Genomic DNA, 13,189 nt, shown 5'->3' with positions numbered 1-13,189 from the left:
TAGTAGATTAGTAACTTTTCAATAAATGTTACTACACACATATTATACTTAAATTATTTAAACCTACCCATTACAAATTCAAAATGAGTATGAGCATGTCTGCATACTTGTGTGTGTATGTGTGAGTGTATATAGGCACAAAGCTACTTTATAAATTTAGTGAAATTTATGTGTGTTTTCATGCTTAATCTTTTTTCCTTTATAGGCAAACACCTGTTGGCTCATAAAATTGGCTATTATTTATACAATGGAAAGAAATTATGATCATGTAGAGCAAGAGTAAATGATTATTGAATTTGGGAAACAAACAGGGAAATGGATATTGGGCCATGCAACATGTTATGAGGTCAAGGATACTTCACAGAAAAGTCATTGCAAAAGAGGTGTCTGGGTACTATAGGATGTGTAAAAAATTGCTGTGCTTTTTTGTCTCATGCTAGTTCCTGTGTGGTTAGACATTCCTTACTACTGTACGCCCGTGTGTTAAATGAGTCTGATGACAGTGCAGGTAATGCATGGCCTCTGCTATGGAAAACATGCGCCCATTATATAATCGTGGCTTTCACTAATTTGTGGGCTTAAATCATCTCTATGGTGTTCATTATGAAACATTAGAGCTCTTCTCTGATGCCAACCTAGGCAGTCAATCCTTTCCAAAGAAGAGTGCTCCTACTGCTGGAGAAAGATCTTTGTTGTTTAATTGAGTACTTGCTATAGAGGATGGAAAAACGGGGTGTGAAGGGAAGGTTTTCAGGGCTAGGCAAGTTGCTTTATTTTGTTTCTAAAGTCATGAATTAGAATATCATTTTTTTTTTTAAATTGTTACTTTTGTAGCAGAATGTTTAACAGAAAGATCTGTGGGCCCATGAACATGTCAACTTCGATTACACTGTAATAGGACTTGAGTTGAAAATATATGCACATAGTTTTAGTGCAATTTTTAATTCCTAAAGAAAATCTTTAATTCTTTAATTCCTAAAGAACATCTAGATATTCTAGGAAAGATTGATAGGATTTTATTTCACTTTTTTTCAAGGGACAGTAATTATTTTGTGAATAAAATTCTAAAACACAGAGGATAGATCAACAATTTGGAATAATGGTTATCTCTTACTGCTTCAGGATATATCAAAGGTATTTTTCTTAATGCTTCTGCTGTCTTTAGAAGTTATAAAAGGTTAATATGGAGGAAAAAGGCGTATGATGTGCAGGTGAGGGTGTAACTAATACGGGCTCAGGTAAGAAGCTGCCATGCATTACTAATGAGAGACTCAGCCAAAGGGTTGCCTGCAAGTTCTAAAGCTTCAGATGCTGTATGTAGTTGGAAAGGCTGGCATTCCTTTTTGAACTACCTTATTGCATATCTATATTTGTTAGAATTTGAGCACCTTATAAATACATGTACTTCTAAGATGCCATCATAGTAAAGACCAACACTTTGGTTACGTTTCAGGGAGAAAGGCTACACTGAAATGAACATTGTGAGAAAATTCAATTTAATGATACCTTGGAATATATTCTTGCTTCATACACTGCTGTTTTCATTACAAGGTAAGACCTTAAATTTTTACCTTAATTTATTATTTATTGTATTTTATTTTCTCTTACAACTTATATAAGTAGTTTCCCCTTATACTGTGAAGCACTTTGAAATCACTATTATGGGTATGTACTAAATAATAAGACTGTGTTTTTGAAAATTCTTAACAATGTAGGTAATTTGGACCTTTTAAGTTTTCATTTTTAGTCTTTTTAATGGCTAGTTTAAATGATGCTTTTATCATGATATACAGTTGTATTGGAAGAAGCTCTGAGTCTAACTTTTTCTCGTCTAAAAGATGATTTAAAATAGTTGTCCATGTGTAATTTAAACATTTGAAACTTTATAACCGATAAAGAGAAATTGAGTACTTAAACTCTCTTTGTGTCATCAACCCAAAGAATGGTAAAAAGATATTTTGAGAATGACTTTAACATTTGAGGCTAAGAATTGATTTTCAATTATTTTTATAGTGATTTTATTTATAAATTAATTTTTTTTGCTATTTGGTTTTGTTTTTTATTGTAGAAAAATTTCAAACATGCACAAGATTAAAATGATATAAGAAACCACCCTGTACTCTCTCACCCAGGTTCCATAGCTATCATCATTTTGATGAACTTGTTTTGCCTTCCTACACTTCTTTTCTTGGAGTATTTTAAATTAATGAAATACATGCCTATATATCTCTAACAGATAAGCACTTTATCACACTTATCAAAATGGGGAAAGCATTTATTTACATCCAGTTGTTAATTTTTAATCCCTAAAAAGGTCTGTATGTTTTGGTGCTTATAAGGGATATGGGAGAAATTACTGAAGTGTGAAAGACTAGAGAGATCAAAGATACTATCTTCCAATTCCAGAAGTGACTGGAAGCCCCAGGAGAAAGATGTCATAGAATCTTGAGGGCTGGAGAAGACTTTGGAGATCAATTTGTCTAACACAATTTGTGGTGTGTTTGGTATCTTGCTTAAGCTTGACATAATACTAAGTAGTAGGACCAGAACTAAAACGTGGATCTCTGATTCCAAGTTTGGTGCCAGTTCAATTGTCTTATGTCTCCATGTAAATCCATGTACATTGTCCATTCTTTTTGGCTTATCAGGTACTCCAACGTCTTACAAGGAATTTGCTGATCAAAATTTTCTTAAAAATGCAAAATAACTAACAAAAATTCAATCTAAGTTTTAGAATTTAGGTTAAAATGATTTGTTAAATAACTAGAACATGTGACCAAAATGGTTGGTTAATTTTTTTCATTCTTATATATACATATGTATTTTTCTCTGGCAGAATATATTTGTGCATCATCTATCTTGACAGAAACATCAAAGTGAGTATTTCTTGTTCTTTATGTCCTCTAAAACATTAAATTAATGGGAATGAACAAAATTCAGCAGATGACTATATCTGCTTTTGGGAAAAAAATGAAATTTTACCAAAAAGCCATGAAATACAGTTTTTAAAAACATTTCCACAAGTTAAAAATGATCAGGCATTCATGTCCTTATTTATGAAGCAAAACTATTTACTTTTATTTTAATTATAAGATGAGTTCTTGGTGGTGTCCAATAACTGTATGTACCAAAGGGACATTACTTTCACCTTCAAGGTTTGTAAAGAAGTTATTTTCAATAATATCCTCCTTTATATTATTATTAATATACTTATTGATTATAAATCTGCTGTATTCTCAACATTGAGTAAAACAGTTTTTAATGATAAAAAGCATAAAATGGTTCTAGTATTAAATAATGAAAATCATGTTCTGGACTAAACTGATCTGCTTAATGAAAAGCAGAATTCTATTGACCATTTTGATTTTTTTAAAATAAGGTTTTTATTGATAAAAATAATACAAAACAGAAAACACCATAAAACAAATGTACTGAATTATTATCCATTTGATTTTGATAAGTTACAGCTTGATATCCTTACTCACGTTAATGTTCATCTGCCCTTTATGACATGTAACAGGAGAGGATTAAGTATTATGTTTGAAAAAAGTGGATGTGTTCTTGGTAAATGCCAACCTTGCCAGATTTACCAAGTCACGTGGAGAAAATATTATGTGGGTTGGTGCTACAATGTTACACTATTTTGTTTATTTTTCTATCTCAAAGTTCCTTCCTAAAATTCAGTTTACATCAGAGACTGGAGAAATCTGGGGACACTCCCGAATTTTGTAAAATGAGACGGTGCCACCACCCAAATCTCACCCCTCCCCAAAGGGGAGGGGGACCTTTTAAATGTTACACCAAGAAAGACCTCTTTGATAAAGAGATGGAAATCAGGAGGAAAGCACCAGCTCTCTCTTGGGAAAGGCTTGTTCAGGTTGCTTAGGGGCCTTTGACTATACAAGTTCTTTTTGTTTTCTTCCAGAAACGAGTTTAATGAAAATCGACAGAAAAGAGCTCTTTTAGCAGCACAGGTAGGTTATGCCTCAGACGGAGAGAGAGGCAGAGAAATAATCCATCTGCTTTGGACTCTGCTGTCACTTCAACAATGAGACCTTTGTGGAGGGGAATAAAATGCTAAAAACAAGATGGGAAGGAAGAGGAGGAAGCAAAGTAACTTCTCTACTGCTTTTGTACGACCCTCAAATTCATGCTCAGGTCACACTGACTTGTTGCAAGTGAAATACATTTTTTGCTATTTGCTTCAGTTACCTACTGGCAGGGTTGAATACCCCTATGGGGGATTTAATCTCATCTACTTGCCAGAAAATTAGAATTGGTTTAAAATTAAGCATAATATCAGTTAAGACAATGACAACAGTACAAATACACGGAAAAAGGGGAAGAGAAAGCTGTAAATGATATGAGTTAAATACTACAAAAGGGCATCCCATATGTTCTGGTGTCCTGACAGACAGCTTTTATATTCTCTGATAAATCTAAACTGTGGGTGTCTTTGGATAGTAACTTTTTTTTTGGAGGAGCAGGATAGCCCTACATTTGAGGAGACCTTCTTACCTGGGCCTTTTTAAAGACATTGTATAACATAATTGCAATTTCTTCAAACTACAGTTAGAATCTTCAGTTGGATGGATTGGAAAACAATATTTCTCTATAAAATATAGATAATAAAATAGAGAATCCTAACTTAGTACAGGCATTTGTTTAGAAAGTAATGTGATTTGAGTTATTATATAGCAAACAGTTTAAATATTTACGGAAGCCTTTGACAAATGGTGAGTTGCAGTTTCTACTAGCATTTATTTGTATATTTTGTGGTATTAATTGAAGAGAATTAGTAGATAAATGGAAGACAGATTTGATATGCTCTTGTGACTGTTTAGAAGGCAGAACTAATTTATTTTTTATTAAAAGTAGAGACCTTTTTTGTATCGGAATGGGCAAAGGATTATCTATGGAATAGAAACACTATTCTTCTTAAAAAGAGTGTTTGGTATACTTAAATATTTACGAATCATGCAAAGTGGTTACAATGATTTTTCTCTGAGAAATTTTTTGTACATGTTTGCCAGTAGACTATATTAACCACAAAAGGACATCTGTATGACTTAGTAGAAAATTTGATTTTGAGAAAAACTGCATTTTGGTGAACCCACTAGATTGAGGAATCTGTGAAATATACCCCAAAGATGTCACATAAAGTGCCCTATGGGCAGGGTTATACTGTTGTCCATTCAGATGTTCTTAGGATTTGTATAACTTTTCCCAAAGGAGTTATGTTAATGATTCCCTTCTGTTTATAAACAAGGTAACACACTTACCTTGCCTTGATTTCCCTTTTAGGAAGAATGAAGAATGGGAAACTTGCACTTCCAATTCCTGTAGCTAGAGAACATGCATCAGAATCATTTATTTTTTGAACAAATTTTAAAAGAAGAAATATGAGAGAAGGGCAATGGAGTCATAATCATGCTCTGTGCAGTTTGGGTTTGGAATTTCATGTGTTATTAGGCTATTCTGGTCCATAGATTCACTTCCTTGCTCTAGGAAAACAGAGCACTGATGAACAGATAATTTTGCACATAAGGCTTGAGAAATACGACGGCAATGAGGTGACTAAGGAAAGAGTAGACAGAGAATTCTGCAAATGGTGCATCTGTGTGCTGCAGTGATTTCCGACCTAAAGACAATATTTCCCTTGTGAAAGGAGCCTGGTTGGAGTCTGCTCTTTGGATTAACTGATTGCTTTGCCAGCAGAAGTAGCAGTTTTCTGACACTTCCAGGTACAGATAGGTGTGGAAAAAAATGCCTGGGGCTGATGGACCAGAAAGACAGCGGTGTCCTGCCTGCCAGCACACCAATCTGCAAAGATTCCATCCACAGAAGCATCTGCTGTTTCACTGTCAGTGTGTCACCTTCAGTCTCCAAAGAGCTGATACCTTAAAGTTCATAGGACATCTGAATATATCTTTTTGCAGAGCCCAAGGTAGTGGTTAAGAGCATGACTTTTAGAACCAAGCTGGATTAGAGTCCTAACTATGTAATGACTTTGTCTTAGGCAAGTTTCCTAACCTCTTAGTGCCTCTGTTTACTCAACTGTAAAATGAAAACTGGCATATCTCCTGTGGAGATATGTTAATAATTAAGAAGGAAGAAGAATGGGCTGTACTCTTTTATCAGTTATGTGATTATATGCACATACTGTCTGGATTTTTTGCATTCATGTTACATTTCAAAATTTCTTCTTCTGAAAGTAGGCACTGAGACATAGACTTAGGTGCAGGTCATTTATTTGGGAAGTGCAAAAGTGAGGGAGTGAGGAAGGTGAGATGAGGAAGGGAGAAAATCCAACACAGGTGTATTAATGAGGGGCTTTCTGCCACAGGCATCTGGGACTCAGTCTTATGGGGACCCCCTGAGGAACCATGTAGAATGTGTACTAGAATCATTTCTGCAAGAGATGGGGAAGCTGGGCTATTTATCTACTGCCTCCTCTTTCTCTTTCGTGAGGGAGGCCTTTCAGGGGCCCTTAAATGCCCTGGAAGTCACTTCCTATAGTCTTTACTGCTAGCACTCTAACCTGAGGCAGAGACAGAAAGAAGTTGGTGCTTGCAGTTGGAGGCTGTCAAGGTGCACAGAAAACCAGATGAATTCAGGGGTGAATTCGGAGATGGGCTGAGAGGATGTGGGAGGGGCACCAACAGAGTCTGCTACCGTTATGGCTCTAAACACTCTAGGGAGGCAGATTCCCATTTGAACAATGTCTTTTTTCCGTTCAATTGGTATTTGTTGATGACATACCTGGAATAATGCTAGAGATATAAACAAGAATAGCATAGCAGTGCTTGTGATTTAGAAACTCTGTGTCTAGAGAAATAGGCATGTAAAGAAGTCATTTCTGTGCAATTGTTTCATTGACTGTAAGACACCATCAATTATTTGCCATTATTTATATGACATAAAAAATAAAAATGCTTCCAATTATAAAGGTAAGATATCATTCTAAGTTCAAATATGTATTAAGAAAATAATAGAAGCAGTGCATCACATCTTATCATTGGTGAAAGATATTATGATGCATGGGACGCTGGGGTAAATAGGATGCGATGCCAATCAGGAAGCTAGTGTGCTAGGTAGTCACTCTCATTTCCATAAAGGATGTGTGTATTGAGTTGAGTGAGAGGATATGGAGCAAAAAACAAATTATGTATTTTTACCTCGATCTAGTGTTATCCAATATATGGAGCTTTTGCCTAATAATAAAAACAGGTATCATTGCTTACAACCCTGATTACGTGCCTGTCACTATTCTTGGTATATCATTTCATTAATTGTCATAATTCTGTTAGGCAGTGACTGTTATTTCATTTTACAGGTTTGGAAACTGAGGTTGAGCAGGTCGAAGAATTTGTTCAAAGTTATAAGCCTGTCTGAGGCAGGGTTGAAGTCACTATACATTTCTGGTGAGCAGCAGGGATGATTGGTTTCCACTAAAGGGATTGGCTTAAACCATTCTGGAACCAAAGTAGAAAGATTTTGGTATCAGTAATATAAATGGCTGTGTTAGATTTAGGCAGCCAGAAACAGCATGGCTGAAGAGAGAATGAGGCTTGTTTTATTGGGGAAGTCAAGGGAGTGACTGTTGTGAGTCTAACTTAGTTTGAGGATAAAGGCAAGGACACAAATGGGAGAATGAGCAGTGAGGGTAAAACCTGGGTGTATTGAGGATAGAAAACAATGGACTTGAAGCCGTGATGTGGGACAGAGTTCAGGAACATCTTCAAATGGTGAGAGAATGTGAGAGTCCTTTCATATAGTGTGGGGGTAGTTTTCCCGTTAACAGAAAAATTACTGAGATGGAAATTACCAAAATAAAACTTGACGTGGATGAGGGAGACCAGAGTCTGCTGAGAAATGACTTTTTCCTAAGTCACGTGCTCATCTCCCCTTCCTTCTTATTCTTCAAGCTTCTCCAGTTTTTCTAACATCATCTGCTACTTAATCTGACAATTACGTGGCAAATTTTGGGTGTGTTTATTCTGCTGAACGTGTAATTACTATTGGAAAGGATATTTAGCGATCATGTACTCAATTGTCATTGAGTTGGAATAAAAATCTATAACTGATAGTTTTAGTAATCCCCAATTATTTGCCATTAAGCCATACTGACCTTTATAAATCTTAAGGTTTCATTTGGATTGCTTAGATTAATATCAATCTTTTTATTGTTAATTTTCTTTGTGAGGCACTATGCTGAAAGCTTTACATACATTGTTTTAATTCATTAACATAACTACACAATTAAGTAGGTGTTGGTTCTCATTTTACAGCTGAGTAAACAAACAGAGGTACTAAGAGGTTAGGAAACTTGCCTAAAACAAAGTAATAGTCAGGACTCTAATCCAGCTCTGCTTCTAAAAGTCATGCTCTTAACCACTACCTTGGACTCTGCAAAAAGATATATTCAGATGTTCTATGAACTTTAAGGTATCAGCTCTTTGGAGACTGAAGGTGACACATTGACAGTGAAACAGCAGATGCTTCTGTGGATGGAATCTTTGCAGATTGGTGTGCTGGCAGGCAGGACACCGCTGTCTTTCTGGTCCATCAGCCCCAGGCATTTTTTTCCACACCTATCTGCACCTGGAAGTGTCAGAAAACTGCTACTTCTGCTGGCAAAGCAATCAGTTAATCCAAAGAGCAGACTCCAACCAGGCTCCTTTCACAAGGCATGTGATGGACAGGGGGAGGAGAAAGGGAAGTGCAGACAGCGAACTTAAAAGGTAAATGGCTTGTCAAAGCCACTTAAGAGGCAAAAGCAAGGCTTGAAATGAGGTCTTCCAACCACAGCATCAGAGGAGCCCTTTCTGCTCCATGGAGACAGCCTCAGTAACCCAAGGAAATATAAAGTCAGCACTTTATAATTTCTGTATTTGTAGCTATTTTCCAGATTTTCCAATTTGCATGTTTGGCTTGAATTAAGTAACTATCTTGAATTCCTTTCTTTCATTCAAAGTTTGAAGCAACTTCTCCAAGATATTTTTTCCATGAAGCTATTAATTGGGGTGAGAGCAAAATAAAAGGTCAGTGTTTATACCTATGCTTTTGCTTTTCAAAAGATCTTTTTGGGGGCTATATTGAATCAACTCATTATTGCTTCCATATTCCATATGAAGGAAACCTAGCCAGGGTGTTAATAATACTTTGTAATAATTTAAGTTCACTTCATATAGAAACTTGAATCATTTTTGGAAATAACCAGGGCTAAACATTTAGACAAAACTGATAACTACATGACCAGGGAAGGTATCACTGGGTAATAGAAGCTTTTTTTTTTTTTTCCTGAATCAATTACTTGTTCCTCGATTCCTTCTCATCCTTAGTTTTCCTTGAGATCCTTAGTTTTTCCTTGACAATTCCATTAAGCAGAATGCTGTTAGTTTGAAGTGTAATTTGAGTGGTAACTATGAAACAGAAATTCCTATTGTTGTGTTTAAAATGCTAATAATTTTTATCAGTTTGGGTTTGATATTTGTTTTCAGGAGAAAAAACAGGACTGTAAATACTTTTTTGAAAGAGATACATTTGTTTACTAAATATTTAGACATGTATTCATTGGAAAAATGAAAGACTGTGATCTAAGATAAACTTTACCTTAGGGGGAAAAAACTGCATTTGAGCTTATGAAAAAAAATTTTCACCTATATTTATGGTCTAAGCTAAAGCAGCTCATTTTTTCTCACTTAAGATATACTTGGTGATATGTATGTTTTTGAAAGTAAAGAGACATTTTAGATAATGGATCTTAAGATAGAAAGGAATCATAGGGGTTTTTTCTAAATCTTGGCTGAACTGTGGTTAAATTATCAGATAAGTATCTTCCATGAACTTGACATATTCCAGAGAGGTCCAACTTCTTTAGTAATACTTTATGGTGACTCAAAGATGTTCTCTAATTCTCCTGATGTGTTAACTTAAATTCTTCCTGCTTGAGTTTTGCCAGTTGCTTCTTGTCCTTTCCTTATTAGCGGAAAATTTTTCACTGTGATTCATTTGCACTTTTACAACCCACTCAGGGAATGATGGCAAAATTAGGCTTAGAGTTCATAGTTACTTGCTTCCTCTTTTTAACATAATCCATTGGGACAATTTTTCTTTCCATGAAAGAAAGAATATTTTTTGGTGACAACCAGCAGTGACTTTGGCCTCTGCCTCATCAAAATTAAGCATAGGTTTCAAAGAATGTGTAATTTGTAATTAAGCCTGAGGATTAATACACAAACTACAAATGAAATGTTTAATTCTCTTTAAAAGTGGTTGTTTCCTTTTGAGTTTCGTACTTTGCCTGATCCCTCAAGTTAATGATAGGTACTATTTTTTAATACAGTGCTTGCTCCTGGACAAGGAGCTGATCGGATGTGCAGCCAGTGCCAAACTCTGTCAACGGAATCATCTGCAGCTTGTGTGTTTCTGGGTCTCATCATCTGGGACAGGGATTCCTTACATGGGAACTTGACCTTTCAATTGCTGGAAAGAGGCTAACCTTTGCTCTCCGGGTAGTTTGAGATGTGAAAGCCTGTCTTTCTTGCTTCACAGCGCACATAATGAAATGAAGTAGATAGAGACTTGATGGGTTTAGTTCTTTAGCTCAGTAGGGCAAAAGGCCCAGGGTTCTGTTTAAGTTAATAGGGTTACAGTTAGTCCTAGCTAGAGCTTGACATATTATGCTTATAAGAACTGATGCATGCCAGAAGATAACTTTTTTTTTGTCCCTCAGGTTCTTGTCCTTATGAATGCCTTAATGGAGCTTTCTGTTCTAAGGCTGGTATATGTGACTGTCAAATATTTCAGGCTCTTGGGACAAGGTGCCAGATCGGTAAGTTTCAGGGATATTTATGAGAGAATTATGAAATACTGAAGAGAACATTAAGGAATAATTTGCTTTAGTAGAGTTCATCCATTGGGAGTTGGGACAATCATATTGTATAGTCACTAAAGAGCCCACGATTCATTCTCAGTAATTTGATGTAATTTAGAAACAATGTAAAAGAAAAATAGATGTGCCCATTTCTCTTCTCATTGATCTCTACTATTTCCTAAGGCATTTTTTCCCACTTAATATAGCAATAACCTATTGAAACCAGGTTCTCATTAATCTCTCTTTTGCTTTATCAATTAGATTCATTTTGGTGAGGCACTCATTCTTTTTTGACTTTGAATTCAATGAGCCTTTTACTCACAAAATAGAAGTAGTATTGAAAATTCTTCATGGGCAAGAGAATTTTTTAGGAAAAATTTTTATTCACAGTGTCTAAGATAGGATTCTATGTCAACAATGATCAATAAATATTCATTTGTTTAACCAATATTTATTGAGCATCTCCTAGGCCCTAGGCTAGGCACTGTGGATACAATGGTGAATAATTTAGATATGTCCCTGCTTCTTGGAGGTTGTAGTCTAGAGGAGGGGACCAATACTCAATACACAATAATTAAACTTGCAACATGTGCTACAAAGGAAAGTACCAGACGCTATGAAAATTGCAACAGAGGTAAGCTATACCATCAGGGAAGACTGCTTGCATAATGAATCACTGTGTTTTTCCTGAAAAATCCAAAGTTGGCCAAGGCTAATATATTTAGGTGAAAATTATAAAAAGAAAAGACACGAAAATTGTCCCTTATCTTTCTGCTCCCCGAAGAGTATATAAAAATGTTTTACACTTATTGAGTGCTCATACATATTATTGATTTTAATGTCATTGTAAAGTGAAGGGGTCTAGAAAATAAGAATTGAATAGAAGGCTATCTATAAGGTAAGAAAAAAGTAGGCATGATGACAAGAGCAGATAAAGTTGTATGATTTAAGATGAAAATTACTTGAAATCTAGCCAGTTTGAGGTGCTGAATTCCTACATGCCAGCACATTTTGAATGACTAATGCTCCCCACCCCCAGATCCCAGACAGAAATGTGATTTTTTTGGTCAGTGGTTATTTTTCTCCGTGGATACCATAAAGATATTTTTGAAAGACTGGAACACTCTAATGCTGCCTCCACTAAGTCATGACATTTCTTTCTTTTCTGAGCCACTTTATTTGCTTTATCACAAACACCTTCTTTTACTGTATGCATCATTTTTCCTAACCATTCTTTCTTTTGGAGTCTTCCTTTCGAAATAAAAATTAAGGAAGTTTCTAACATAAGTTCTTATTTCACAACTACTTGGAGACCCTGTTTTTCTTCAGGAGAGTCTGATGTTTTCAGAGCAATGGGTAATTTTGTGTTAGTTATTTATTTCTGTGATATAGGCCACCAAAGAAGAAAATATTTATTTTAACAAAAATTAGAATTACTTTACATGACTGAATGTTGATAGAAAAATGTGTGGTTTATTTTATTCCACTAAACATTATCCTTTTTCTTTTCAGTCCCAAACATGGGCAATGGCAGGGACGGGATTTGCAAAACCTGGGGACAGTATCACTTTGAAACATTTGATGGCATCTACTATTACTTCCCAGGAAACTGTTCTTATATTTTCGCAAAGGATTGTGGTAGTTTGGAGCCTCGGTACACTGTATGGGTAGGTGATCCCGGGACATAATTAACTTAAAACATTATTTCTGGAAGAATGTGTATTTTAAAAGTACTGGACAAATGATGGGAAACATAATAATTATAGAATGAATACTTAGAACTCTGAATGGGGAAGGAGAGCTCTTGGCTCTAAATGGGATGAACCTAATTTGTAGCTTATAATGAGAATAATTCTATCAAGATGAGGCCTTGGACTGGGGAGAAATAGGGTTTGGATCCATGTGGGAAGGACTTATAAGCAATGCAGAAGTGTCCATATGATGGATGTTTTTAGCCAATATTCCTGTTTTTCAAGTTTTATTTGATCATTTTGCAGAGGGATTAGGTTTAGGCACTAACCATATTACTCATACTTCCTTCCTTCTTGACACTTCCAGTGAGATGTCCGCCTGATTTAATTTTTAAAAATGCCACCTTCAGTATGAACTGGAGGCTAACATTTATGAAATGGAGTACATGAGTTACATAAGCAGAGACTATAGTCTGTGGAGACAGGCAGCTGATTGCTAGGTATTAATAGATTGATACTATAATATATAATTGAGCTTGGTGAATTGGTTCTTAGTTGCAGAATTCTTGATTCAAATGAATTCCTGGAAGACATCTCAAAATCCAAGCTATAGAGTGGT

General features: G+C 35.5%; 1 protein-coding gene across 2 annotated transcripts in view; it reads left to right on the top strand.

Moving 5' to 3' along the window:
- Positions 1-1,462: 1,462 nt before the first annotated feature.
- OTOGL (otogelin like) overlaps positions 1,463-13,189 on the top strand; it is a 138,693-nt gene continuing 126,966 nt past the window's right edge. For both annotated transcript variants that reach the window (XM_076006803.1, XM_012759761.2), the window contains exons 1-6: positions 1,463-1,551; positions 2,837-2,876; positions 3,926-3,974; positions 8,978-9,044; positions 10,739-10,837; positions 12,392-12,546. In XM_076006803.1, coding sequence (XP_075862918.1) covers positions 1,473-1,551; positions 2,837-2,876; positions 3,926-3,974; positions 8,978-9,044; positions 10,739-10,837; positions 12,392-12,546 — 489 coding nt within the window. In that variant the 5' untranslated portion in view covers positions 1,463-1,472. The remainder of the gene's footprint in view (positions 1,552-2,836; positions 2,877-3,925; positions 3,975-8,977; positions 9,045-10,738; positions 10,838-12,391; positions 12,547-13,189) is intronic.

The sequence above is a fragment of the Microcebus murinus genome, chromosome 10 (genome assembly GCF_040939455.1).
Source record: "Microcebus murinus isolate Inina chromosome 10, M.murinus_Inina_mat1.0, whole genome shotgun sequence".
In the NCBI taxonomy this organism is placed as follows: domain Eukaryota; kingdom Metazoa; phylum Chordata; class Mammalia; order Primates; family Cheirogaleidae; genus Microcebus; species Microcebus murinus.
Note: the sequence above shows the minus strand (reverse complement) of the source record. Positions and strands in the feature narration are given on the sequence as shown.